The sequence below is a fragment of the Corvus cornix genome, chromosome 19, assembly GCF_000738735.6.
Source record: "Corvus cornix cornix isolate S_Up_H32 chromosome 19, ASM73873v5, whole genome shotgun sequence".
NCBI classification, from domain to species: domain Eukaryota; kingdom Metazoa; phylum Chordata; class Aves; order Passeriformes; family Corvidae; genus Corvus; species Corvus cornix.
In genome coordinates this window covers 8,466,954-8,494,609 of record NC_046348.1, presented here as the reverse complement: position 1 = coordinate 8,494,609, position 27,656 = coordinate 8,466,954, and the positions used below count along the sequence as shown (strand labels likewise).

General features: G+C 44.5%; 3 protein-coding genes across 13 annotated transcripts in view; 1 reads left to right on the top strand and 2 right to left on the bottom strand.

Moving 5' to 3' along the window:
* Positions 1-12,275, bottom strand: part of VMP1 (vacuole membrane protein 1) — a 60,936-nt gene extending 48,661 nt beyond the window's left edge. The window contains exons 1-5 of one of the 5 annotated variants that reach the window (XM_039562845.1): positions 12,189-12,275; positions 9,149-9,279; positions 4,900-5,001; positions 2,502-2,637; positions 94-184 (exon numbers count right to left, since the gene is read on the bottom strand). In XM_039562845.1, coding sequence (XP_039418779.1) covers positions 94-184; positions 2,502-2,637; positions 4,900-4,975 — 303 coding nt within the window. In that variant the 5' untranslated portion in view covers positions 4,976-5,001; positions 9,149-9,279; positions 12,189-12,275. Of the gene's footprint in view, positions 1-93; positions 185-2,442; positions 2,638-4,899; positions 5,002-5,108; positions 5,156-5,325; positions 5,430-9,148; positions 9,280-12,188 lie in introns of those variants that run through there. The other 4 variants (XM_039562846.1, XM_010402343.4, XM_010402342.4 and 1 more) reach the window with 4 other exon arrangements.
* On the top strand, positions 12,244-13,859 carry PTRH2 (peptidyl-tRNA hydrolase 2). The gene is made up of 3 exons (XM_039562847.1): positions 12,244-12,332; positions 12,582-12,678; positions 13,196-13,859. The coding sequence occupies exon 3, from the start codon at positions 13,217-13,219 to the stop codon at positions 13,733-13,735; it is 519 nt and encodes a 172-aa protein (XP_039418781.1). The 5' UTR covers positions 12,244-12,332; positions 12,582-12,678; positions 13,196-13,216; the 3' UTR covers positions 13,736-13,859.
* An 841-nt stretch (positions 13,860-14,700) lies between these two features.
* Positions 14,701-27,656, bottom strand: part of CLTC (clathrin heavy chain) — a 30,169-nt gene continuing 17,213 nt past the window's right edge. For 2 of the 7 annotated variants that reach the window (XM_039562836.1, XM_039562837.1), the window contains 20 exons: positions 27,561-27,572; positions 26,725-26,850; positions 26,011-26,153; positions 25,394-25,628; positions 24,941-25,063; positions 24,700-24,845; positions 24,374-24,557; positions 23,872-24,064; positions 23,290-23,447; positions 22,957-23,121; positions 22,758-22,865; positions 22,481-22,648; positions 22,169-22,318; positions 21,942-22,073; positions 21,678-21,788; positions 20,900-21,070; positions 20,559-20,780; positions 19,457-19,477; positions 16,533-16,608; positions 14,701-16,125 (listed from right to left, as the gene is read on the bottom strand). In XM_039562836.1, the coding sequence (XP_039418770.1) occupies positions 16,001-16,125; positions 16,533-16,608; positions 19,457-19,477; positions 20,559-20,780; positions 20,900-21,070; positions 21,678-21,788; positions 21,942-22,073; positions 22,169-22,318; positions 22,481-22,648; positions 22,758-22,865; positions 22,957-23,121; positions 23,290-23,447; positions 23,872-24,064; positions 24,374-24,557; positions 24,700-24,845; positions 24,941-25,063; positions 25,394-25,628; positions 26,011-26,153; positions 26,725-26,850; positions 27,561-27,572 (2,769 nt within the window). In that variant the 3' untranslated portion in view covers positions 14,701-16,000. The remainder of the gene's footprint in view (positions 16,126-16,532; positions 16,609-19,456; positions 19,478-20,558; positions 20,781-20,899; positions 21,071-21,677; positions 21,789-21,941; positions 22,074-22,168; positions 22,319-22,480; positions 22,649-22,757; positions 22,866-22,956; positions 23,122-23,289; positions 23,448-23,871; positions 24,065-24,373; positions 24,558-24,699; positions 24,846-24,940; positions 25,064-25,393; positions 25,629-26,010; positions 26,154-26,724; positions 26,851-27,560; positions 27,573-27,656) is intronic. The other 5 variants (XM_039562838.1, XM_039562839.1, XM_039562840.1 and 2 more) reach the window with 4 other exon arrangements.

The window sequence follows — 27,656 nt, the reverse complement described above, 5'->3', positions numbered from 1 at the left end:
ACATTATAAATTCATGGAGATCCCAGCACAACTCATTCAATTCCCAGAACAGGGACAGGGAGTGTGAGGCAGCCAGGGAAGCAGAGGTGGTACCTGTTGATGTGCTCCTTCGATGTAGTACATGGCTGTGAGCAGTGCCAGTGCCAGCAACACACACACCAGGACACCTCGCCGACGCCACAATCTTAAAGACAAATGGCAAATTAGGGTTTTTCATCATTGAGCATGCATTTCAAAGTAACTCAGTTACCCCTGGGGACTGGGGCTGCCTGGATGTACTCAGCAGGGACAATGGCAGCTGAAAAGTTTGTTCTAATAGAAGTGTAAACCTCCCAAGAAAATATCTGGGGAGCCTTTACTCTTTAGGGAGAAATCTCTGCTTCGCTGTCAAGCGAGATCAAAGTTCAGCCACGCATATTTAATTTTTTTTAACAAAGAAAAACAAAGTAACTGTCTGAAAACAAACACAAGTTGAAAACAATTCAGCTTCTGGAGCCAAGAGTCAGACCCAGGCCCTGAGCAGCAGCTGTGGCCAAGCACAGAGCAGAGCAGGCCCTGCACTGGCCCTGGGCAAGGACGAGCTGGGTGGAATTCAGAAATGCTGATTTCCAGCTGTGCTGCTGGGCAGAACCACAGTGACAGTCACAGGAACACATCTTTACATTATTTTGTTTCCCCTCATCTATTAAAATGAATTTCTTGTAACAGATCCAAATTTGATAAATATAATTTAGGTAACTCTGAAGCATTAGGTGAGTAAAGGGAGAAAAGTGTTTTCCAAAGTAATTTGCTACCAAATAATTTTTGAGCATGTTTGGTTTTACGGTTCTTTTTTTCTGCTTGATGTGTATGTGGCCACACACAGTAGATTAGCAAATACACTTATTATTTTCCAGAAATAAAATTAATAAAGATAAATGAAAAACAAGTGCTAGCATCACTTAAATTTCCCAGACTATAACAGCAAACTATGAATGTAACTTAGACAGAGAGAGATAGAAATGTGAGACATAATACAGGAAAACAGTCCCAAATATTTCATATTAAGCAAACTGAAAAAAACACTCAAAATATTTTAAAATTAAAGTTAGTGCTGCTTACATTAGTACAACAACTGAACCTTCAAGTGATTTTCATTCAAAACACAACTTATGCAATGGAACACAGGAGATCATTAAGAGTCAATCTGAGGTCTCAACTTAATAGCTTACAATAGTCAGGGTTATTTTCTGTAAAGATTCTGTCAGGGGAGTGCCAGACAACTGAATGTGCTGCTCAGCAGAGGAGGCAAGTGCTATCTGTAACAGAATTGCATGTCTAGGAAGCCAAATAAAATTTGAGGTCTTAAAAATAAATCCTCAAATGTTATTTCTGCTTAGTTTAAATAAATGCTTGGAGATTTTCAGAAATTACAGATGTCAGACCCAGTAAAACAGTTCTCAGAGACAATTCCTAATGGTAGTTGAAAGAATGTACATAATAAAATAAATAAGCTTGGGGGTTAGATTTTTTTGGGACGTGGTGTGTAAAAGGGAATTAAGACTACACTACATAAACCTTGTATTTTTCATACAAATAATTTCAAAAGAAAATGGAAAATAGAAGTTTCTCTCAGTAAATCTGAACTGCCAGCACCTCAAGCCTAGCCCTGAGGGTCAGTGAGCACAACCCTGAGCACCAGGCTCAGCTCACCCTGCAGAGGAGCAGCCCAACAGCTGGAGTCACCCAAGGTGACATTAGATCCTGCCTCCTGACTGGGAAAAGCTTGGTGAACTCAATCCCAAGCACAACAGAGCCCAGTTACCAACACAAGCGCTGGATGGCTGCTATTCTTGGCATGTTTTGGCAGCCTAAACCCTCGGGCCTTGTGCCTTAAGAACTGGCTCTACATTTCAGCACTAACAGGGAATGGCAGGACTGGTCCTAACAAATTCTCTCACTGGAATAAAAGCTGATTTTATCCAGTGTGAAAATAACACTCAGGGAAAGTGCTTTAATAAATCATTTCCTGCTGTAAAAGGGCCCACAGAGAAGCAAAGTCCTCTTTACAGCATCATAAACATCACTGCAAGCTCCACATAACCCTGATCTCTGCCCTGGCTGAGCTATTTGAAGATTACTCAGTGATACCAATACCTCCATTAGTAGGTCAGTGCTTAACACCGCAGTTGTAACTACAATATCCCCTGCCTTAAGGGTCGCTAAACACTGTCCCACTCCTTCAAATTGGAATATTCAACTCTTCAGAAAGGCAGTTTGCCATTTGCTCCCCCAAGCACCTTGCTGCATTTAGGTAATTTAGGCAGAAGGTCTGAGTGCACAGCTACAAGTGAGGGATGTTCCAGCAGCCACCTTTAAGGAACAAAAATAAACACGTTCTCTGAAAAAAACAGTTTTCAAGTTGTGAATCATCAGGGAAAGTGAGATGTCAGAATGACCTACTGAATCAGAGCATGGGTTTCCCCAGAACGCTTAGTAGAAGTTAAAGAAATGATCTTTACTTTATGGTCCATTCCTTCAAGTTTATTAGAGTTTCCAGGCAAAAATACTGCAAGGTAACAAGCGGTTTTTTCCACAGTACAATATTCAACCTCTCCTCTCGTTCCCTTCGCTTCCGCTCACTCAACATAGAGGAATCTGCAAATGAAAAGCAAAAGAAATATGTAACAGCACAGGCTGGCAGGTCAGGTTCTATCCCACTGAAATACACGGATTTCTTTTTTATTTGTTAAGAAGTTAACGTGAGCTCTCAGTCATCTTTTCTCCTGATCCCAAAGCATCTGCTTCCAGTGCCTCAGGATTCAGGTGATATCCAGGAAATGCAGTGGTTTGCTCCCCCCTGTAGCTGGCAGGCATTCAGGAAACCAGGGTGCCACAGGCCTGGCACCTCCAGCAGCCTTTCTGCAGGGCACTGCCCGGGGAGCAACAAGCAGCCACCACCCCAGGTCAAACGTGACTTTAGCAGCCACTGCAGGGACATTTCACTCCAAACTTCGGAGTTGGTTCTTTGGCAGGAGAGCTATTCCCAGCCTCCTGCGCTGGAGGCAGATGGAATTACACGTGCTCTTTATCCCCCTCAGCCACCGTGTAACTGGATAAGAGCACCTGCCCTCCCAGCCAGGAGCCTGTCCAGCTTCCCCCAAACTCCTCCTGTGGAAAGGAGCTGCTTTTGGAGCACAGCCCTGCCTGGGACTGAGCTCACACCCAGCCCAGGCCCTGCTCACTGCCAGGCAAGGACACAAAAAGGTTTTTCTTATCAACGTGTTATTTTGTGCTCACAATCAGATGAACAAACTCTCAAACCCGAGCTGGTTTTTTTGGGGGAGAATGGCTTGTTCAAAGGTTGTCAAGCTAAGGAGCAGTAACAATTTTTAAACTTTTAAAGAAAAGGAATTCTGGAATAAGATTTTAAAAATAATACCAGTAAACAATGACAAAATACACTTGTATCCAAACAGACACCAAACTTGTTTAAACATCACTTACTACACAGTCACAACACATGTATGCTATTTTGCATTGTAATAATATTCATGAATTTTAGATTTTTAAAAAGTTGTTGCATTTAAAATATTAATCTCATCTGATCTCCAGCATATTGCAACCCAAGATGTACTATTTCAGTCTTACTCCAGTAATTGAAACATTCTGCCTTATCAGATGCTGATATTTACACAGGAATTGCAGATCTCATTAGTCACACAGCCCACTTAATTCTGTATTCCTTAGCTGTAAAATCAGTTGCTTTAGATGAACTAACAGAAATCCTGCAATGGCAAATTCTGGAGAACATCCACATTCCCTCAGAGTTACAGAATGATTTAAGGCTTTAAGTAAAAGGCTTTAATTTGTTCCATACATACAAACATGCAGTTAATCTTTCTCGCTTAATATGTGTAATAAAAATGTTTCAACCTTGTTTTTATGACCTTGTTTTTAGTAAAAGGTCGTAAAAGACAATGGTGTAAGACTGCACACAACTTGAGAAATCACTTGATTACAAAACTTAATTAAATGTGGAACTGGCACATTCAAAGCTGACAGGAAACAAACAAAGAGGATTATAATTTCCATACTTTACTACACAGCACAGATAATTCAGTGACACAAAAATCATCATTAAGTGTTTTCAGGTTATTTTGCATGAGTTCTAAGCATTAACCTCAGGCTACTTCAGACATACCAGTAGGAAAAACAGAGGAGAGGCAGGAGGTGAAGTAGTTAAAACTGTTTTGTTGGTAATTTATCACTGAAACCAATAAATTAGAGTGACATTGAATTTCAACAGAACAGCTAGAAATTGGGAGACTAATAACTGGATCTGTCCCAGTGTAAAACAGATTTTTATTACCAAGAACTAACTTTTCAGTGCCAAAGGGTGGGGTTGTACAGCCTGACTTCCATAGCCACACATTTGCCAACAGAGTTTAATTTTTTTAGGTTTTCTTTTTTTGTTGTTGTAGCCCCTGTTGGTACCCAGGTCAGCTTTGTGGGGCTTAAATGTATGTGAACCACAGATCAAGAGGAAGAGAAAAGAGTGTAAGAGAAACGTGAATGGAAATACACAGCATAAATCTATTCCATGGCTTTGAAATCCTAAATCCTCCAGGCTTCAGGTTTAGAGCTGACTGAGGTTTCTGAGATTGATTCAGGCATTGAGGCCCTTTGCATTATGTGGGAGTAAAGTCACAGAATCCCAGAATGGTTTGGGTTGGAAGGGGCCTTAAAGCCCATCTCATTCCACCCCCTGGCACTGGCACAGGTGCCACTCACTAGATTAGGTGGCCCCATCCAGCCTGGCCTCAACAGAAATGCAACATCAATTCCTTTTCAATCTTGTGCTGGTCATTTTCCACCCCAAACAGGCCAGCTGAGAACACAAAGTGATTTTCCACCTACCTGTGAAGTTTCCATTGTGCTGCTCTTTGCTCATTCTTATGCGTCTCTGGTCACAGTCTGTGCCATTCTCTGCCATTTCATAGATCAGTCACGTGTGGGGATCTAAGAGCAGAAGAAACCCAAAAAGCACAAGGTGTGTTTCTGGTTAGAAGGACTCCATGGTCAAAGGATACAGGCAAACACCCAGCAGCTCTCCAAATCCAACTCACAGTCAGTCATCCTGCATTACACCATCAACCAGGAGAAAGTGATTCAATTCCCACAGTGACAAAGATTAAAACATTCCCACCTACATAATTCTAAATTTTTCACTCAAATGGCAAAACTCCCTCACTTCTAACAGCTGAACAAAAGCTCTTTTAAACAACCCCTTCCACGACCCAACCCACTGTTTGGGCTCCAGGAGGAGCAGAGCTTCATACAAACCTCACTTCCATCCTGAGATTGGTGCTTCAGGTTCACTCCTCATCCTGGCACTAAAGCTTTGCAGGTTGTTACTATGTCAAAAACCTCCCTGGCTGAAAGATTAGCCCTCAGTGTGGTAACCAAGATACAGAGCTGCATCTCCTGTTTTGCACAGTCTGGTATCTCTGAAGCACAAAAGGCAAACTCTTCAGAGGACAAGAGCTCTCTGATGGAAGCTTTGCTCACACTGTCCATACTCTACTGGTTTAGCCTCTCTCTAGAGATATCAGCCCTAAAAAAAAAAAAAACAAACCAAAAGAACAGAAGTGGTTTTCCTTATCCAGGAGAGTAAATAATGCAAGAACTGGGGGCCAGCATAAACCAGAATGTTGCAAGAGCTGCCTTTTTTTTTCCCCTTAAAAAAAACCCAACCTGAACAGCTGACAATTCTTATGCAATCAAACACAAAGAGAGTAACCAGTCAGACTCCTTGTTTTAAAAACCCTCTCCGGAATCTTAGAACAGTTTCTGGAGTTTTGTTTTGGAAAAGGGAGCCCCACAAAGCTAAAACATCTTATTTGCACTATATTTCTCCCTGTAAGCAAACCTGATTTACAGTTTTTGATACATTGCTTTTGTTGGAAAGAAAAGTGGTGCAGTATTAAAATGACAGGTTATATAAAACTGTCCAGTGGAGGAAATTAAAGTTCTACAGAAAAAAATACTTCCCCATTGATTTATGTTAGGCTTAAGAGCCAAGCAGCAACTCAGGTTTGGTAAACAGGAGTGAGATCACCCCCTGGATTCAGACTGCAGCAATTTTGTCAAATTGTTAAATAAAATGTTCCAAGATTTCAGGTACTGTATTTGGCATTTCCAGGGTCTCACAAGTAAGTTTTAAAAAGGTGCTTTCTAAACAGGTACAAGCCTTGTGCATTACTTGCATTACAGATGAAACTGCTAGCTATAATCTGATTATTAAAGGTTTTAGTTAAAATCCAGTAGTGAGAAGCATTGAGGTCTAAGGAAGGAGTCCTTTCTCCAACACCTCCCTCTGACACAAATTGTGCAGAAATAGAAATCTGTCTGGTTAAACAAGGCAGCAGAAACTCATCTCAAGCGTGTTACAGTTTTTATTCACTGCAACGTGAACCCCAGAATACCCAAACCACCTAAAAAATTTGCAAAAGCTGAAAAATGCCAAGGGCTCCAGAGTCAGCCAAGGACAAGAGCCCTGAGCTGCTGCAGTGGGAGCTCTACAGCATCACTCTGCAGTCACCTGCAACCCAGGGATTGCTCAAACCCCAGGGAAACGTGAACCTCTCCCTCTCCCCAGGTGAGTTTAGAGCAGCCTGACACTCTGGGAGCCACTGGAGCTACCCCAGTCCTCAGGTGAAGATAACTGGCCAGTTGCTATGGCAGTATCAGGATCAAATGTTCAGCCACCCCTCAAATCCATCAGGACAGCGAGTCCAGGTGGATGGTGGAGGGTTTTGTTTCTACTGACTGCACTTACTTATGCTTATTTTTATATACATTTAAATAAGTATCTATGAACATCTACAGTGTAAGTTTATATACACACATACACATGTATGCCACATGAATTTACACACACAGAGCTCAAATTGCAGAGGGCAATATTTAAATTACACACCCACACACGGCAAGCCTGATGTTCACAGAAAGCTGCTTAGGAAGCAAAAGCCATCCAGAGCTGTTGAGCACCCACAACCACACTAAAAAAAGTGGTCTGGTTTAGGGAACTTCAGTCACATTTTGTTGACTTAAATATAGCAAAGATTAGGAAAAACACCACAAATTTCAGTGGAAGCCACACGTTCCTCATTTTGAAGTCCATCTTTTTCAATGTGGGCAAATCTAGCCTTCAAAATTAAAGTCTTAACCGGTTTGATCTCTGCTCTCAGCTTAATTACACTCCAAGGAAGTTCACTTATTGTAATGCCAACTGCCCTCCATGTTTGATGCTAAAGCCCAGGCTGTGCACAACACTGAATTCCAGTGCAATCCATAAAATTCCTGCATCGCTGGGGGGGGGTCTCAGGTGTGTTGTTCCCTAGGCATGACAGCTTTTTTTTCAGGAGTTCAACTGCCAGAGCCACTTTTACCCTGCCTGCTTGGAAAGGCACTAATCCAGGATTAGCTTTGCATAACACCACCTCAAGTATACAAGTCAACATTTGCAGTAAAGCAGATGAATAATCCTTATCCATACTTCTGTAGGACAAATACTTGTCAAGAAGGTCTTAAAGTTCAACCATTCTGAAGGAAAGCTCTAAAAATTCCTATTTAAAACCAGAGCTGGCTTGGAGAGTGGATACCCATCACATGGCAGGGCTGAACGGGCTGCAAACCCTTCCTGGCTCCAGAAAAGAACCTCCCTGGTTTGCCCAAGTCTAATTATACTTAAAGCATCTTAGCAAAGGGACTGGAGGATGCACATCCCCTCAGCTCAGCACCCTTGATCTGCTGTGCTGCTTGATGCCCATTAGAATCACTAGTCCTGCACTAATGCCTTCTCACAGGGATTAATTGGAGTGGGAGTCTGACCCCAAATGGAGTTGTCCTTCATTAACTCACTCCATATCCTCAAGTCTACACTGAATCTATGAGAACTCACCACAGGAAATTAAATTCCATCTGCTAAACAGAACTTCACTTCTGACAGATGCTGGGAAAGACACAGAGCCCATCTCTAAAAATAAATTTGCCTACTACATGGAGTAGTTATCAGCAAACATAAAAATAAACTATTTAAAAGAGCGAGGAAAACAACTATGGACAGTTTTTGTATCAGGGTGGCTTAGATCATTTGTTAGAGCTGTGCTCACACAGGAACTGCTTTGTAGGGCTGAACAAAAAGCCCACAATACACCATTGTGCTTTAGTGCAACCCAAAACATGAAGTATAAAAAGACAATTATTGCTAGTCAAAAATGCAAATTAGTCAACAAAAAGGGTTTATGGTAACTGTGACTGGCACTTCACAGCATAAGTGAGACAAAGCAAAACAAGCTATCAGAGCATGAGAACACAACAAAATTGGGCACTGCAGTATCTGCTTTCTGTAATCAGAGAAAAGGACTAAAGTCTCTTCTCTGAAGCTCTGGGGAGGCTGTGGAAGCACCCAAGTGTTGGGTGCACTTCTGCAAAAGGAAACAGTTTTGGACAAGGCAGTTGGGTGTTTGCACACTCACTTGGAGGAGCAGAATGTGGACTCATGTTCTGTACTAAGGATTTTTGGAGGACTCCTTTCCAGTGTGCTGGAACAACAAGGAAGCTGTTTTCATGATCTCACTGCTTTCCCAGACATTGTTTGAATCACTAAATCTTACCACTTCTTACTGAAAGAGCCCTGACTCTCATCTCTATCAGTTCCTGGTCACACAGCTCCCAGAACCAGGGCTAGAGCATGGAGCATTTTGTTGTTCCCCCCCCAGCCACCTCAGGAACACATCATTTCCAGTTATTCCTTGCATTTTAAGCCAAATGTTCCAATCCTGCTGCTTCTTTCTCCTCAACTTTTCTGATAATTATTCTTCTTCTTTCTCTACACTCCTGTCCTTCCCTTACAATAAGGAGAACAAAGGATTAAAATCCAGCCTTTCCAGGTGGGTAAGGAATTGCACTAACCTAGACAGTGCTGCTCATCTGTGAGGGTTTTTTTTTCAGTCATGAAATGCTCTACAGAGAGAATAAGTTAACAATTTCCTGGCAAAGAAACAGCTTGGAGAGCACTTTCCCTCGAAAGCCAAAGACTGCCTGGCACAGGAACACACTCAGGTGAAGGATGGGATCAGTTTGGAAGTGAAACATTACATACCCCTTTCAGCTCCTCACAGTTATTCCCTCTCCACCACTTCTCCAGGATCTGAAGGCAGTGGAAGAGCCAACCACGTCCTCAGCTCTGCAGCACTCGAGCCCAAAGCGACTCCTCTTGCAAACCTGCTGCCCCTACAGAGCAAGAGAACACCGTTCATGTGACACTGAAGTGACACAGCCCCTCACTTGGAGGTTAATGACTTTCCTGAAGATGACAGAAAATAGAAAAAGTAACTGCTCGATTTTTTTCCAGTCCTTCAGCACTCCTGGGAAGCATTCAATTAAAATAAATTAGGCCACATCTGAAAGATGTTCCAAATCTCCACAGATTTAGCTGTAATGGGTTATTTTGATATGAGTGCATTTATTCCCATACTAAAAATGTTTTCCCAACTAAAATAGTTCAATTCCTCAAAGGAGAAGTAATTCAGTTAAAGACCACAGGATTCCATTTTGTGGGTTATGCCTCTGTACACCAGACCTATTTTCCAATTCCTACCCGAATAAATCATCTTAGAATTTAGAGTTAAAATTCACATTTTTTTCCAAAAAGACTTTGGGATGCCTTTTAGGAAAGACCGTTGTAACATGAGCTTCAGGAATGCCATGAAATTTCTTTTGAGTTGACAGAAAGTTCTGTCCCTACCATTAAAACCGCATATATTAAACTGTTCTTTTTGGTGTGTTTTTTTCTGGTGAAACATGCATTTTGATTACATCCAGAAGTAGAATCAAGTGCTAAAATAATTCAGTAGAGACGCTGTGCAATAAATAGATGAAAAGGTGAGACCCAGGGATAAGAGGATATGCAGAGGAGGCACAGCACAGATGAAAAGGGATGAACACGAGGACCTGACAAAGCCCAGAGTGGCTGAAAGCAGCTCCTTAGGTAACAAGTTCTGCTTTTCACAGGAACAGTCTCTAAGTGGAGCCAATTCAGATCTCACACTTGGCCATCCAGTGAGGACACACTGCCCAGACAAGGCTCACACAGGCCAATTCTGAGCCCTGGGAGAAAGAGAAATATTTTTTTAATAAGCTTGAACAACTGCCTGCCTCACTAATAGCATCTCCTGGGTTCCTCTGGGCCAAGCAGCACCAAAACCAGCAAGGTTTGGTGGTTTTGGTGCTGTCCCATGCCTGTGTTGGAAGCTGGTACAGGGGTACAAAAAGCTCAGTGTTGCAACAGCTTCGAGGTTGTGCCCTTCGTCCTCAGGGAATAGCAAAGTCCACCCAGCTCACACTTATTCACAAGGAAGAGAAGTTAAAGTTCCAGCTGGCAGATAACAGTATGTCTCCCATCCCCATGCATCAGGAATTATAGGGGTTTTTCTGTTTTAAAGCCACAGCTTTTTAAGAAATAAGGAATCTCCAAGCATGCACTAATGACACAGATCACCTTAAGGAGAGCTGTTCCTGAGATGTAGTCAGAGGCAGTTATGACATTCAGAAGAAATTCCAAGACAACAACTTAGGAAAAAAGCTTTAAGGTGGAAAGAGTGCAGTTGTTCCAGCCTACTCACCTTTCTCATTGTTACCACCCACTTGAAAGCTACTAAGTCTCCTACTACCCTTCCCCACAGCAATTACAAACACCCTTAATTTCAGCTGCTCAGCAAGACGTGAAACAAAGCTCAAACTAATAAAGAGAGCTCACCTCCCATTGCACAACTGGAAACTGGCTTTTGAAACCCTCATCTGAAAACAGGGGATGAAGCCATCGTTACAACTGTCACTTATCCAGTAAGGAATAAAGGAAAGTTTATTCCATGCTGCAGAAATAATGGATTGGAAGAAAGAGTACTGACATAACAAAGACTGTTTCATTACGAAAATTAATGCACTAAGAAGAGCTGATATATGTTATTATGAGGTGTTATGAAGCATGAGAACCCCCCATCAAACTGAGCTGAAACAATCTCCAAAAGAGCAGAATTCCTAACATCAAAACAGCACCAGAATCCACTGCCCAAACACAACACATGTGCTCCAAGGCATGAAAGAGTAACAGCACACTTTCTCCACCTAAACCCACATTGTCACCATTAACTAAACCAGGATACACACTTGTTGGTAAGCACATAGCAGAGAAAACAAGGAAAGGAGAAAACCTGCAGAAATGTCATAGGTGCAGTTGAAAGGGGATAACCTGGATTCGTAACACTTCATAGATAAACAGCTGCTATCAAACACACTTACCACCCCTTCCCTCAGGTCACCTACATGACCTGCCAAGCATCTGAGAGGCAAAACTGGAATAAAACAAGATCCTTGCTGCTTTATTATCTCCTGTAAACACCAGATAACATTGGCTAGAGAAATAAAAACCAGACGAGGTGCTTAACCCTAGTCAGCAGAAATGTTCCCGTGGATTTGGGCCTCACACCCACAAGCCCCAGGCGGTCCATGGGGATGCAGGGAGGACCCAGCCGGGAAAACACAGCCCATTTCTATTGGAAAAGCAGACAAAGGCCATCGGTATCTGACTCTCCGCAGGGAAAAGCACGGATTTCTCCCTGTGTCATCAGGCACCGTCCCTTGGGCCGGAGCAGGGCGAGTCTATCTCACCCTTCCCGGGGCTATGGAAGAGCAGAGCCGCTCTCCAGCAGGGTGAGATGGCAGCGGCACATTTCTCGCCCTGAAGGCCGGCAAGGACCAGTCTCTCCTTCCGACCTGCTCCTCCACAGCGTTCCCGGCCGCTCCCCGGCTGGCCACACGGGTCCCTCGGTTCGCACAGCACCGCCCGGCCCGGGGGTCCCGCCGGGGCTCCGGAGCCGCCCGGCCCGGGAGTCCCCCCTCGCCGCCGTCACCTCAGAGCCGGAGGAGCCGTGAGGGGAGCGGGGCGAGCAGCGCTGAGGGGCGCGATGGGCAGCGCTGAGGGGCGCGATGGGCAGCGCTGAGGGGCGCGATGAGCAGCGCTGAGGGGCGCGATGAGCAGCGCTGAGGGGCGCCGCTGAGGGTGCCGCTGAGGGGTGCCGCTGAAGGGCCGGTGACGAGACCCTCGCCCGCCGGGAGAGCCCCAGGCCCAACCCCGCACTCACCGTACTCCACGCCGGCGGTTCCACTGGGCCCGGCACAACGCGGAACAGGGCCCGGCACAGCACGCCCCGTCCCGCCCCTAGGGCTCGTCACTTCCCGAGCGCCGCGGTTTCCGTCACCTCCGGGCGGGCGCGGGGGAGCGGCAGGTAAGCGGTGAGGGGGGGATGTTCCTTCGTGGCCCCCATTTGGCCCCCTGAGGGCCGCGGGGTCCCGCACGGTTCGGTTCCCGCTCGGTCTTTGCCCTCCGTGTCCTCTCGGGCTCCAGCGCGGCCGGGCCTGGCGGGGCTGAGCTGCCGCAGCCCGCGGTGGAGCTGGAGGCGGCCCCGCTCCTCAGTTGAATTTGGGGTATTGGCTTAAAACCTCCACCACTGCACCATTTCTCTCCCCGTTTTTAGGTGTAATTTTGACATGAGGAAAGGCTGAGTGAATTGGGAGTGTTCAACCTGGAGAAGAGAAGCTTTCTAATACGCGAAGGGAACTTACAGAGGAAAGGTGGGGCACGACTATTTACAAAGGCCTGGGGTGACAAGACAAGGGGGAATGGATTCAAATTGACAGAGAGGAGGTTTAGATTGGATACTAGGAATTGTTCCCTGTGAGGGTGGGGATGCCCTGGCACAGGTTGCCCAGAGAAGCTGTGGCTGCCCCTGCATCCCTGGGAGTGTCCAAGGCCAGGCTGGATGGGGTTTGGAGCAATCTAGTCTAGTGGAAGGCGTCCCTGCCCATTGGCAGAGGGTGGAACAGATGAAATTTAAGGTCCTTTCCATCCCAAACCATTCTGTGATTTTATAATAATTTGCCATTTTATCTTAGCTCTGCTTGCTGAGTCGAAGCCCATCACCGGTGAGGTGTTTGCAGTCAGAGAGCTGTGTCTGGGGAGCTGTTCCTTTGTGTTTCTAGCAAATGTTCTTTGTCCTCAAATAACCAAGTGCAAACCAGGCAAGAGCACACAAAATGCTCTCAGAAGCTGCAAAACCCTCAAGTAAATTCTGTCTTTCCCCCCGTTCAGAGCCACTTTCCAAAATCCACCATGATTTCTCTCTTTGAGCCCGAGTTGCTGAATGTCATCATTGGAGTTGTGTGCGGTGTGTGCCTGGGCTGGGGCATCCGGGGCAGACTCTGCAGGAAGCCTGGAGCTGGAATGCCAGAGACTCCCAACAGCCTGGGGGGTGAGGCCGACATCATGGGAGAGTCCGGGGAGCTCAAGCTGGTGCTGATCGTCCGCAACGACCTGAAAATGGGCAAGGGCAAAGTAGCAGCACAGTGCTCCCACGCTGCTGTCTCTGCCTACAAGCAGGTCCACAACAGGGATCCCGAGCTCCTGAAGCAGTGGGAATACTGTGGACAACCTAAAGTGGTCCTCAAAGCTCCCGATGAAGAGACTCTGGTGCAGCTCCTGGCTGAGGCGAAGCGCCTGGGGCTGACTGTGAGCTTGATACAGGATGCTGGGCGTACCCAGATAGCTCCAGGCTCCAGGACAGTCCTTGGGATCGGACCAGGACCAGCTGATGTCATAGATAAAGTTTCTGGTCACCTTAAACTCTTCTAAACCAGTACCAAAAAGACCTGGATGCGTTCATGTATGTCAGTACTGGTGGGATAAAAATCCAAGTTGGGCTTTTTTTTCCAATGTTAATAAAATAAGCAAGTTTTGTAAGATTGAAATTTGTAAAGCATGAGTTTCTCTAGCTTGTGTTCCAAAGGGGGAAAGAAAACTCCAGGCTCAGGGCAGTTGAGGAAAGCAGAGCTGGCACAAGAAGGAACCCAGTAAATTTACAACTTGTGCAATTGGTTGAGGATTTTGCACGGTGGTTGATAGAGTTTAAGAGTTTCCTCTTTCTGCCTATTCTTTGAAGTGAATACATTCTCTAATTGAGAAAGGCTCAGCCAGTGAAGCAGTTAAGAACTGGAGCTAGGGGTAACTGTAGCCAGCTTCCTGCCCAAACAACTGCTGCAACAACTTGTAACTGGTCCCAGGCTGACCAGTTCAACTGGATTTGCAGCCCAGACCAGTAAACAGTTGTGGGGAGCAGCTGTAAGCTGAGCTTCCCTCTGGAGGGGTCTGTGTAGCTCCTACACGTGCAAAAATGTGCAGCTGAGCCAAGGTGTGGGGAGTTACCCTCATATAAACAACTGGGCATGCAGAGACAGACTTAAACCCTGGTTTTCTTGGGACCAAAAGGCCATCCTGGGTTTAAAGCACCTTGTTACAGAGTACAGAGCACCCTAGGGGTTCCAGTAAATTCTTTCCAGAGACTCAGTGCAGACTACCGCGAACCACAGAGCCTGGGGCAGGTGAGCCCCTGCCAGACCCCCATTCCATGGAAGTGCTGCAGTGCCCAGCCCCAGGATCACAGGACACAACTGTGGAGCTCACAGGAGGAAAAGGGAAGGGGATTTGGCCTTAGAGCTGCATCCTGATGCCCAGTGTGGCTGCTGGAGCTTCTAAAGGTGTTGGAAATCTGTCCAGTGCTGTCAGACTCATTACACTCAAATATGACAGTATTCATAGAGAACCATTTAAGTCAATTTTATTTGAAGCTAAATATGTTTAAGGCAATTTACATACCTAGAACATGATCTCAATTTAACTGGCACACCTTACTACAATCCTAATGTATCATCTGGTCAGATATGCTGGAGTTGGCCACAGTGCAGCCAACTGGTGAAAAGTGCTATTTTCTTCTCTCTGGCATAATCTCTCTCTAGAAAAAGCATTACATATTTTCCTGTATTGCCCCCTCAGTGCAAGACCCCACCACTGGTCCCCATTGCTACTCTTCTGCCAGCCCCTCAGACCCCTGGCTGCACACACCTGCATTGCCCCCCACTACCAGCACTGGAATACTTGGTTTGAGTCCAAAGGTCCTTTTTTGAAGACAGTAAAGTGAAGCTACCACTATGCAGCATGTCCACAGTCCAGTAATTTATTTTTAAATTGCGTAATTTCAAATTGCACAAACAAAACTGAACAGCAATATGCTTGAATTCTCTCTTCTGTACACTCAAAACAGTGATCTAAAACACCACAATATCCAACATACACAAACCTCAGGGCAGGGTTAGTAAATACACAGATTGGAATCATGGTGCTCTGTTCCTGAATGGAATGTCCCACAAAAGCACAGGATACAGCACAACATAAGGTCATCTGTTACATATGGAGTGAGCAAAAAGACACTAGCATTTTCTATATGCATAACTGGAAAAACCTGCATAGGTTAAGGGAAAAAAAGAAACAAAACCAAAACTTTTACTCATTTTAAGTCAGGCAAGGTTGTCTGTACGCATTTTAAATTCTTTTAGAGCTATGCAATCCAACCCAGGGAGGATATGCTGATTAGTGTTGTCTCTTGTCAGCAGTTTTGCAAGGTCAAATACAAGTATCTTGGCTTTAGCTTTCTCCAAATATACAGTGAGACTTAAATGCATTTAGAATAGACAGTACATACCGTAAGCTGCTCACATACAATGAACTTAAGATTCAATATTAGAGTGTAACACTATAGAGTGCAAATCAGAATCTTCACAATAGACTTAATGGTAATAAGCAGTCCTGCAAAAGCCCACTTGAACAAAGTCGTTTAAACTATTCCCCTTTTGAAAGTAAAAGTCTAAATGACATGGAATGTGAAAAAGATTTAACAGAAGTGATTCAAATCGTTTGCGCTAGAAAAAACAGTCCTTCATGAAATAAAGGTTACAAGAACACGAGGCAGAACTCTTTGCTTTTCCCTGTTATGAGTTAAAGCGGGGAGGGACGGTGGAGTCTCAGTAAGAAAAGTTGCTGCTCCAGACTGACTTGTGCTGCATCTCACATGCTGTAGCCAAAGCCGGGCTGTGGCTGCCCGTACGGAGGGGCCGTGTAGCCGTAGCCAAAAGGTGCCTGCGGAGGAACTGCCACACTGGGTCCCGCTGTCAACATCAGCTGGGGCTGGCCTGCAACACACAAGGGGCATCTTACTCCTCCCGAACTCAGTCAGCAAAATGCCTGCAAATTTTCTGTAGATATTTGTATGTTGAAGCAGGAAGTCCCTACCCTTCGGAGCCAGAATGGGTATTTCCCCACAAAACTCAGGGCACAGCACAGTAAAAACACTACAGTGTAAAGTATACGAAGAAACTCCTGATAGAATAACCTGGATATAAAGCAAATACCCAGGCTAGACATGAAGCATATTGCACAAGATCCAATATCTAGTATTTTGGAACACATTCCTTAAGACTTGATTTCACATGAAGAACGTTCCCATTTCCCAGGACTTCCTTGGGAAAAAACCAAGATTAGGGAAGGGTTGTTTTAAAAGTGAACTATGTTATTGATAACACATGAACTAAAGCATTACCATAAACAATAGGTTGTGTTTCTGTAGCTTGTTCCTCTTCCTTTCTCAAAGACTCTGATGCATCCAGTTTATCCACCTGGAATTGAGACCAACAATTAAAAAATCTCCTCTAAAACAGGTACTTATTCGTGGCAGAGAAGTGGAAAAGCCTTAGTGGTATGTTAACACCCATCAAGAAAAGGAGACCATTTACAAGTTAAGATCAATTCAAGTAGCAATGTTGGTACTGGTGCAGTCAAGATTGTCTGTTTCCTGAAAAAAAACCCTCATTGAGGGATTTTCAACTACTTTGAAAGCTCACTCCAGACTGAAGCTTTGTACAAAATGTTCTGTACTGGACTGGAGCTGGACACAGACTCAGATTTGAGCTCAGTCTCAGTTGCAGACCTCTGGCATTGGAGCAATTGTCAAGATAATGCCCAGACCTGGAGAAGTTTCCCTGGAGGTGACATTGAGGCAAAGTAATCTGGTTTGTATTTGGATAGAGCAGACTGCAATAGCATCCGACATGTCACTTGAGCCTCAAGATTTCACTTTCCAAACCCATTCACTCATGCAATTTAAGTTCAAATGCAGAGAATGCATGTGTATAAGACTTGCTTTTTCCACTCCAGAACTGTGTGGCAGTCAGCCTAAACCCACAGCTACTCCAATTCTTCCAGCTTTACACACAGTAACAGACAAGCCTGGCCAGCTGCACTGCGAGCGCAATGGTGCTGTTTGCCCACCCCTACAGAAAGGCAAGAGAAGAAACTTCTTCTGTAGTGAAATATAGCTCATTTCTAAGACAGATCCAAGGGAACTCAGCATTTCTACAGTCTAAGGCAGGCCCTGAAACTAAAACCACAAAATGAGGTATCGGTATTTTACCTGGGAGGTAAGATTTAGAACAAAGTCAGAGATAATCATGCCAATTACTTTGAAAGACAATAATACAACTCACAAGATTAATGTTTCATTTCATTTGTGCCCTTGATAAAGGTGTTTGAAGGTTTCCTGCACTTACACAGGGTCAGTGTTATTTATTCAGCTACAACATCCAAGAGTGAGTTTGCAGCTTAATTGTGCTACATGAGCAAGTGTCTGCTGGCAGCTCCAAGAGCTGTGAGCTCCTCCTTTCAGCTGTGAGTTACAACCTGTGTTCCATAAACCTGTTCCTCTGTAACCTCAAGCTGAGGCACAACTCCAGGGAGTGGCAGAAGTCCTGAGCTCGAGTTCCCTCATTGACTGGGCTTCCATGGCCAGCCTGGTGGTTGCCTCCCACAGTATCTGGCTTGCTGCTGCCAAAGTGTACAGGATCGTATCCAATGCTCCAAGACTCATTTCCAGACACCGTGCTGGGAACTGCACTGTTTTTAACTCAAAACAGCAACACACTGAACACAGAAGCACAAGTTTAGAGATGCAAATCCAAGGAGAATGTGCAGAGTTTGCTACTAAGCAGAGGCATTTGGCTTACTCACACTTGGAAAGCCTCCAGCCCAGGACATTCAATGCATTTTGGACCCAGTTTTGATGCCTCCCCTCAGAGCTGAACAAATACTGACAAGAACAAGCGCAAGTTTGAAACCAGCCTGCAGGATGGTTCTTACACCACTTGCTCGAGCATCACCAGCTTCAGGGCCCTACACACTTGGAGCAAGATTGATTTAAAGGCTTTTCCACAGGGACTGCAATAAGCTGCAGAGGAAAAGTAACATGCATTCAATGTTATCGTGTTATGTGTGCATGAAAAAGAGGCAAAAGTACTGAAGCACGAGTGAGGTCTGAAGATGACTGCCAGACAGGCTCCCCCCAAAAACCACACGCAGCCCACAGCAATGCCTTGGAGCTTAAGGAGTAGTGGGATGTAATTGCAATGACTGCTACACATGCGTAGTTTATGCAAACACTGCAGTTCAATTACCTTTTTTCACACACACGCTTTCCTACTTTCCTTACTAGCTGCTGAAGGACCTTACACTACGTGTCTTAGCCTTCAGTTCCAGTGGTGTCTTTACAACCAGCAGTTTTTGCATTTAGTCCATCTTCAAAGCTGTTTGTCACTTTGGTTTGCCCTTTGCTGAACCACATTAATGGAAAACTCATGCTAGGGCTGACCCCTGGGCTAAGGAGGATCACGGTGGCATTTGTAGGGAAGCAGATGGACAGAAAACCTTGGATTGCCCTTCTGAAGGTCAAAGTTACATAGCAAAAGGCAAGCCCTGGAGTAGCCTCAGAAGAGCAATAAGCATTACCATTTTTATGTATTTTTTTTAATGAGGTAGCAAGAGAAGTTTAGTGAAGCTGGAGAGCTTGGAAGGCAGTCTTTTCTTGGACAACTACTAGAAATTTACTACAGGGAGGAGAACCACAGACTTGGTGTAACAGCTGAAGTTTTAAGTTGCTACATGAACTAGAGCACTGTGTGGATTAGATCAGCACCATGAGAACTGACACCTGAGTGAGGAGGAGTCCCTCTGAAAGCAGCCAGTATCTACTCTGCCTACGGTCAGCACGCATTAGTCATGGTCCAGAGATCAGGAACTGGATCACAGCCCTTCAACTAGCAAATGCCAGACTGATCTGTGCATTCACAGACTCATTTCTTATTGTAGGAGGTTCTTCCAGTCAGATTGGCAGTCAAATAGTAGCACTTGTGTAAGTATTTGTGTGTTGTTTGAATACCAGGCTGACTGTGATCCAACTGATCACCTGTATGCCCTTCCTGAGGATCTATTAGCTTATTAGTAGCAAATGAAACTACTTTTCTCCTACAGCACTAGCTACTGAGAGTTAAACAATTTGCATATGCTTTAGTGATATTTTGTTTGGGGAAAAAGCAGTAGCAGCAGTGTAGTAAACATAGGAAAGAAAAAACTCATGCAGAATCCTTAGACTTAGTCCTCCAGACTTAAAGATGGAAAACAAGAATCAACTTTCACCTTTTCCTTTATTGCATCAACCTGCAAAGGAATTCAGAAGGTGCAGCTTAGAAAAATCAAATTCCATATTTAGCATATAAAAAGGTAGAAACAAAAGCGTGAGGGAAGAAATAATTAAGGTACAGGCGAGTAAAAACAAAGGTACACCAGAAGTATCTGCTTTAGAAAGGCAGCTCTGCTTGTTGCTGGCTCTTACTGCATTGATTTCATTAGCTACACTAAAGCTACATCCTAATCTTTTAGTAGATCAGGAGATTTTTATCTTTAAGAATCTTCCTACTCCCACCAAAGGCCTGGTGTTAGCTTGGTTCATCAGGCACCTCTGACAAACAGTTTTATTGCTCAGCCAGCTCCCCACCTCCCCCAAAACAGCATTTCAGGCTGGCTACAGAAATACAAGGTAGTCCTGCCTTTAGAAGGAACAGCCAGGCAAACTTCTGGACAAACAGGCACCCTGGTCTTCACTGACTGCATGAAAGTAAAAGCTGAACTTCAGCTTGGAAGAGTCTTAATCATTAAGGAATTTACAGCATTTCACTGAAAGATACTCTAAAAGCTTGAGCTGGGCAAATCCTGCTAGTGACAGTTAGATTTAACTCAAGTCTGTTCAAGTCTGTCAGAGCATTACCAAGTAGTTCCCCCATCCTGAGTCACTTCAAGTAAGAGTTGAGTCATAATTAGTGCCATTAAGTATCAGAGCCACATTTTAGAGTTAAATGCACAGCAGAGTAAGTTATCTCCAGATCTAGCTATAAAGCTGTTTTAGTACACAGTCTAGAATTTAGTTAAAGCTTGATCCCACCGGGGATTCCTGACACAGCACAGGAAAAGCCTGGAGCCTGGAACTACTTTAGACACTGCCCAGGGTCAGGCAAATACTACTGATGTAGGTTCTGTAATTGGTAGAGAGGGTGGAGCCTGTAAGTGTTTCAGCCTCTTAGAGGGCGAAGTCTCTCCCCAGATGGACTGAAAAGTAAGTGTGGACATGGACAGACAGACATTGGACAAAGCCCAAATCAATGTTAGTAGCAAGCAGACAGTCTCAAGGCATTCACCACAGTGACTAAGAAGCTCTGGATGTTGGAGGGGCACCTGCTCTTACCTTGGTCAAGTATTCCTTCATGACCTGAATAAAGTATGGCATGGCAAAGTCCATAATGTTGTGCCTCCACGCTGTTTCCAAGACAACATCCGGCCTTAGGAGATCGTAGCAGGTGAAGAGACAAGCACCAAAGCATTCCCTCTTGTTCTCCTGCAGGAACCACTGCAGCAGCTCTTCTGCCAGCTCGGTATCTTTGGATTCAGAAGCGTACTGCATCGCATCCTGCAACGGGAGAGAGCCTCAGCCTCGGGGCACACAACAATCCACAAGGTGCTGTTAACTGAGCTCCCTTTAGAGCCAAACAAGCCAAGGCTGCTAAAGCTGACCGGGTGGGGTCTCACCTTGTACAGCCTGTCCTTCTTACAGAGCTCCACACTCTGTTTCCAGCGGTTGTTGCCTTTGAAGAGATAGGCAGCGATTCTTCGGAACTCTATTAGCTCGTGCTTCTCCAAACGTTGGGCAAGAGAAATGTTGTCAAAGTTGTCATAAGCATCTATAGAAGTCCTAAGAGCCTGAGTGAAGCACAAAAAAAAAAAAAAGTTACTCACACCTCAGATGTACAAGTGCATCCACAAAATGCAACATTTTCCATTAGTTCTGTATTCCTCCTGTTAGGAGGATAAAGTATTCTAGCCAGACCTGCAGAGATCTGCTGTTTTATTTGAGAAGCTGCTGTCTGACACATGTGGAGTTTAGAGTATTTCAGTCAGTATTTTTCAGTAGGTTAAGAGCCTCTGAATACCAGGCAGCTGTTCTCTGAAAACAGTGGAACAGCCACATCACAACTGTTTGCCTCCTCCGTGAGTCCTTTTCTTAGCACCCACTGTTTGTTTGCCTTAAATAAAAGCTGTCACACTCATAACAAAGTAGCCACTCTACCCCCAGCAGGAATGACACAAAAAGCTCTCAGAAAGCCACTAACACTTTTCCACTTAATCCTTGGCTCCTCACCACTAATTCAGTTTGAAGTGTTAGAGAACATGAACTTAAGGAATTAAAGTTAACAGCAAGCAGGTAAAAACTACTGAAAATGAGAAAGAAAACTGTGTTTCTACACATTAAACAAAGACTGAGGATATGAGATACATCCAGAACTACGTGCTTCAAGACAAGACATACCTGGTAGTCTTCTTCAATAATGAAGAGGTTGTTGAGGGACTCATTGACTGATTTGTTGTTGTGATTCTGAACAGAGCGCAGGTAAGGCTTAACCAGGGGCAGCTGTTTAACCTTTACGGAATCAGGGAGATACATTTAAGTCAGTTATTGTGGAAGTCTCTTAGCATCTTCCCTGGCAGGCGAGTAGCTAAAAGCATTTTAAAATGCCACTACAGCTCAATGCTTCCCCAGCTTTTGCATTGATCTGGTTAGCAAGAAAATTACCTTTGTGAAGAAGGTGACAGCACGAGTGTGGTCAAGCCGAGGGGACAACACCATCAGCAGATCATTGAGCAAGAGAGGCTTAAATTCCAAATAGAACTGAATTGCCTTGTAGTACAGCTCCACATTGGCCACCTAGAGAAGAGTAAAGATGCATGTTCAGAGCAGGAGTTTGATTGTGGGGAAATGCAAAGGAAAAACAGACATAACTTTCACTAGGAAAGCAATACCTTAGTGATGATATCTTTGAACTGGCCTTCTTTCCAAGCATCTGTTGGGTGATTCATCATTGTGATTATGGCATTATCATATTCTTCATACTTATCATACAGGAACACCAGTTCAGCCCAGAGATGGGCTTGTTCTGCAGCTCTCAGAACCTAAGCAGAAGGCAGAATTAGCAATATATGTTAACTGCAATTTCCACCAGTGCTCAGGCTTTAGTGCCATTAACAACCTCAAGAGCTGCTGGTGCAAAAGCCAGGGTACAGACAGCCCAAAAAGGTGTGTTTTAAGCTAGATTTCAAGCCTCAGACATTCACCTTAGGAATGTTGACTCTGGACCAGAACAGCTCCAAGTGCTCCCTCATCTTCTGTGGCTTGAACTTGGAGTAGAGAATTGCCAGCTCTGTGAACATTCCCATGTGTGCTCGCTCCAGTCCAAGTGCTGCTTCCAACATAGTGATCAGCTCTTCAAAGTAGCCACGATCCTTAGAGACACAGACACAGACATTTCACATCAGGAAACATCCAGAATTTCAGATTTTGACAGGGTTGCCATGACAGAACTGACTGTACAACAGGAGTCAGCTTAATTACCTGGTAATAGTTGATTAGTTCTTCCAGCTCATCTGCATGCACCACAATGTGGAGCCCACACATCTGAGCCAGGCGGAATTCTTTTCCATCCACACAAGCGAAGCAAACCTGGAATTGAGAGTTGTGTTACTGCTTATAATCAAGGTTTCTGAACAGGCTACAGCTTTGAAGTCCTTGAACTCAGAGCCAGTAAATTCACCTCTTTCCACGTGCGAGTGCTGTTGGCTTTCCGAGCACCATCCACGGCTGCCTGGTACTCGCCCAGGTGCACTAAAGTGGAGGCCAAACGGCCAAAGTTGGACACGTTGTTGTACAACAGTTTGGCTGCTTCATACATCTTCTCATCATAACAGCGATCACCAACCTAGGGCAGAGCACAGCCAGGTTATTCCTGCACACTTGCAGCCTTACACTAAATGTGTGGCATTCAAGCCCTTACCAAAATGGATTTAAAGGCCAAGATCTGCATATCCAGAGACAAAATTCCCAACACCCCTCTGTGATTCAGCAAAACAAAGTCAGTCTCACTCACCTGCTGGATATGTGCATTGTTGGGTCCATTGATGAACTCCTCGAGCTCTGCCAGGCGGTTTGTTTTAGCAAGAGCGAAGATTAATTCTGTTTCCACATACGACTCCCGGGCCTTCTTGCGTGCCATCTGGAGGTACTTTACCAGTTCTTCCCAGTTTCCTATGGAAAAGAGTTCAGAATGTTTACTTCCCACCACTAGGGACACTTGTGTTTCAGTTAAACAATCAGCTGAACCTCATTTTGACATATTTCTACAGCTATTCCCCAACAATCAACAACCTTCACACTGCTCATTATGCATTAATCAAATCATCTTAGAATGGGCCTAACTAAAATCCTATTTAACTTCATGCAAAGCCTCTGAAAGAAGTCTCCAGCTAGCTAAAGAAGGAAGTTACAGGCCACTGATTATCTGCAAATGGAATACACTACCTTTTCCCATTCTTATTTAGGGCAGTCCTTGAAGGGCCAGATTCCTCTACTTGCATCAAGATACAGGTCTGGCAAAACTGCAGTTTGAGCAGGCCAGGCAAAAGAGCTGAGCAACATCAACAGCCAAGATGTAAATAAAACTTAGTCATACCACTGGCATTAGCAGCTTGAACAACTTCCATGTATGAGGAAGGATCATCTGCTTTAATGTAGGAGTCAATCGCTTCCTTTACCATCCCCTTCTGGAGCTGTGCTTTGGCCAGCTGGCTCCACACTGCAGGTTCATTGCAGCGCTCAGCGAACTCGTATGCACGGTCCAGGTTCCCAATGTGCTCTATCAACACCTGCAAAAAGGATGACCATGATCAGCCACTCTCACAAAGGTCACTTTTACAACACACTAAGCTCTGGTTTATGTAAGTTCCTCAACGGATCCACAGCTTTTAAATAGGGACTGACTCCAAACAACCCACACAGCGCCGAGTGATTTTAGGCTTACAAAGTTTCAATAAACACTATTTGTTCTGCTTCATAAGACAAGACACTGAGCAGCTCTGGGCACTTTGCTAATTGGTTTTAAGCACTGAAGGCACCAGCAAAGTCCTTGTGTGGGGATGCACAGGGAGTTTTTACAACCTGAGAATGGAAGATACCTGCACAGCTGATGTATTGACATCAAACTTCCTGAAGATAGCAAATGCCTCCTCGAAAAGCTCGTTGCTGATAGCAATATTGGCTATATCAGGGGCATCGTAGTTATCCAGGCGATTGATGTACTCCATGACACGGGTGCGGTCAGCCTTGATAGCTGTAAGGATGAGAAGGTTCTGCAGATTCCTGAAGAGAGAAAAAAATAGTACTTATCAAATCATGATCAAGAAATTCACCCTGCCCTCTGGAGAAGGTATTAGTTTATTTGCTGTCTCACATTACAGCAATAACTCCAAGTTTCCTGTGGCTTAGTTTTGATTTCACACACCTGTGCTCACTGAACACGGAGTTATCCAGAACTATTTTCTCCAGCAGTTCAATGAGCTCATTGGGAAGATCTGCAGTCATGAAAGCCTTCACAGTGACAGAGACTTCCTCGGGGTCCTGGGTCTCCGACAGCGCAGTCTGGACAACCTGCAGGCAGAGTCAAGGCATGGGCAAATCAGTGATGTCAGGTTCTGCAAGTCCAGTTAGGACAGGCAAGGCTGTGAATGTCCTGCCAGTTGTACCTGGTCAATCAGGGGTCTTCTGTAGGGGTTGCTTTCCAGTAGCACACTGGCCCAGAGCTCGGGGTCTTTACGACGAACTAAGTAGCGGGAGAGACTCTTGAAGAGGGAGTTCTCATTGCACACCTGGAGGAAGACACAGCTCGGTCAGAGCGAAGGCACAGCTATGGAGCCTACAGCTAATTGTACTGCAACTCTGAACTGAGGTGCAGACTAGAAATCCCAGGCTTTGATATTTCATTAGCCTCCCATTTTAGGATGTGCAGGAGAGCTTCCTATTTCTCACTAAGTTGCAGAGGGAGATTAAACAGCTACCTCGCCTTCTGTGTTAGAAGCATGCACTTCCCAGCTTAATACATTTTAGGAAATACATGCTTTTGTCAAAGAGCTTTCTATCTACCCCACGACACTGATGTCAGAACCCCACCCACGAGGCAGCTGCCTGGGCATACATACATTAATAAGCTCCAGATCGCACTGTCCACGCTCGTAAGCCACACAGGCCAGGTGAGGGTCCCTCTTCTCACAGTACTTGCCAACAACACGACTGTCATAGTAGGGATTCTCCCGCAGGAATCTCTCTGGGTTGTTGTTGCTGTCAATGTATATCTTGGCCAGTGCATTGTGAGTGGCAGGCTCCTCACAGCCCTCGTGAATTCTTGCTTCCAGCCAGGGCAGAAGCAGCTTCAGCCTAGAAGGAAGTGATTTTCACGTTAGAGGTTGAGTAAGTAAATATCCAGTTGCACAATTTCTACACTCTGGAAGCCAGCCAGCCTTGGTGTAGGATAGAGTCAGGAACTAAACCAGAGTTACAGTGCTCTGTTTTAACCTACATTTTGGCTCATTATTATAATGGTGTAACTTTCTGACACTATGAAGAACACACACCAAAGACTCATTATCTATCTCGAGAGATCCCCACATCAGCCAAGAATTAAAGCTGGTTCTCACCAGTGGCAGCTTCTGCTTGTGTCAGTACCAGCTTTAGCTGTGTGACAAGGATATGCACTGATGGATGAGCAGCAAACACTGCCAGACTGGGAATTGTTAAGAGACTTACAGAAGTTTAATACCTGTTTCTTTTCTCAACCTCTGCAACAAGTTCATCGGTCGAAAATTGACCTCTCACTACAAGGATGAGGTTCTTTATCACATCTTCAGAGCAATCCACATCAAGCAGTCCCCCAATAACAACTGGCAGACGGCTTGGATTCACCTAAACAGAAGCATTTGAAGAGGTCAGTGTGTTGTCAGGGAGCAAGGACAGCCAGTATTTATCCCCAGAACTACACATGAAAGTCACTTGTTAAGACTGAGCCCATCTTCCTGCCTTTACTCCCAGCCTCCTGAAGTTCTGAACAAGCTTAAAAGTCAATTCTTCAGTCAACAGGTGTTCCCATCCCAGCTCAGTGGCTCATTCAGTTCCCATAGGAAGAGCTCCTGAGCAATCAACTTTGTCCCTGCAAGAAGTAAAAAGGAGAACTCCCCCTCCTCCTCCTCCAAAATGCTTAAGAGTTAAAATCACCCCAAGAACTCCAAAGTTATTCTACCAAGTCTTCCTCCTTCAAGAGGCACATGAGTGGGAGTTATTGCTTAACCTGACTGAAGAATGAGATCTGACTCACATCAGGGCAAATTTACTGGAGGCCACTAATAATCACTTAAATGTCAGTCTCAAGTACAAAGCTGTTTGCAGAATACTTAAACATGATGCCTGTAGTTGTATATAATACTGTAAAGATTGATCGATTTGACTCACTGAAGGCAAGGGACAACTTGTTACTTACCTTCTGTACATAAATCTCAATATATTTTTGGAGATTATTTCTATACAAATACAGCACCAAGTCGTGGACAAAGTCAAAGCGGTCGCACACAATGATGAGAGGCAGCTGGTCAGTAAGTTTAGCTTCCTAGAAAGAGAAAAGCTTTAGTAATTTGGTTTTGCTCTTGGACTTAAGCAGACAAATAATACAGTCACTTAAACTGTCAAAGCAGCTGAATTTGGAAAGCCAAAACTCAACAGTCAACCAAATAATGACAGCTTGTTGTTCAGCTGATTGTTTGCAGTATGTAGCAAGTGGGAGCACTCACACCCACTGCAGGGCGTGAGGAGCAAGAAGCTTTTTGGAGTTTAACCCTGCTCCTTTGCATGGCAGACTCTACAGAGTTGTACAACACAATACAACTATTACAAGCCTAGGCTATAGAGAGTATTTTTAGCTGCCACTGGTGTTTGGTGTGCAGGATTAGCACTCTGGGATTTCAAAAGAAATTTAACCAAGACTAGATAAGGTTGTATAACGTAAAACTTATATACAGAATTGACTTCGAGTGCCATGTGTCTTGTGATACCTCCTAACTATGGATTTAGAGAACAATAAGAATTAAGCTCTATAGCAGTACTGCTTAAATTGCTTATCAGATTAATTCTCTAAAAGCATTCCAACTTTCAGCATAAGGTTACAATGGTTACAGTACAGAAGCTTAGTCTATGTGGCAGACAGTATTCCGGATGCATATTTCAGATCACTTATTCCAACATGCACATCCCAGAATATAATCCTACATATAAATTACACTTAAGGACTTTACACAGGGAGGCCTGTACTGGGAGATTTACCTGGTACATGTCCTGCACATTCCAGACATGGAACAGCACAAAAAACAATAACTTTCATCAGGAATTTGACAGCTTGATAACATATCTTAGGTGGCT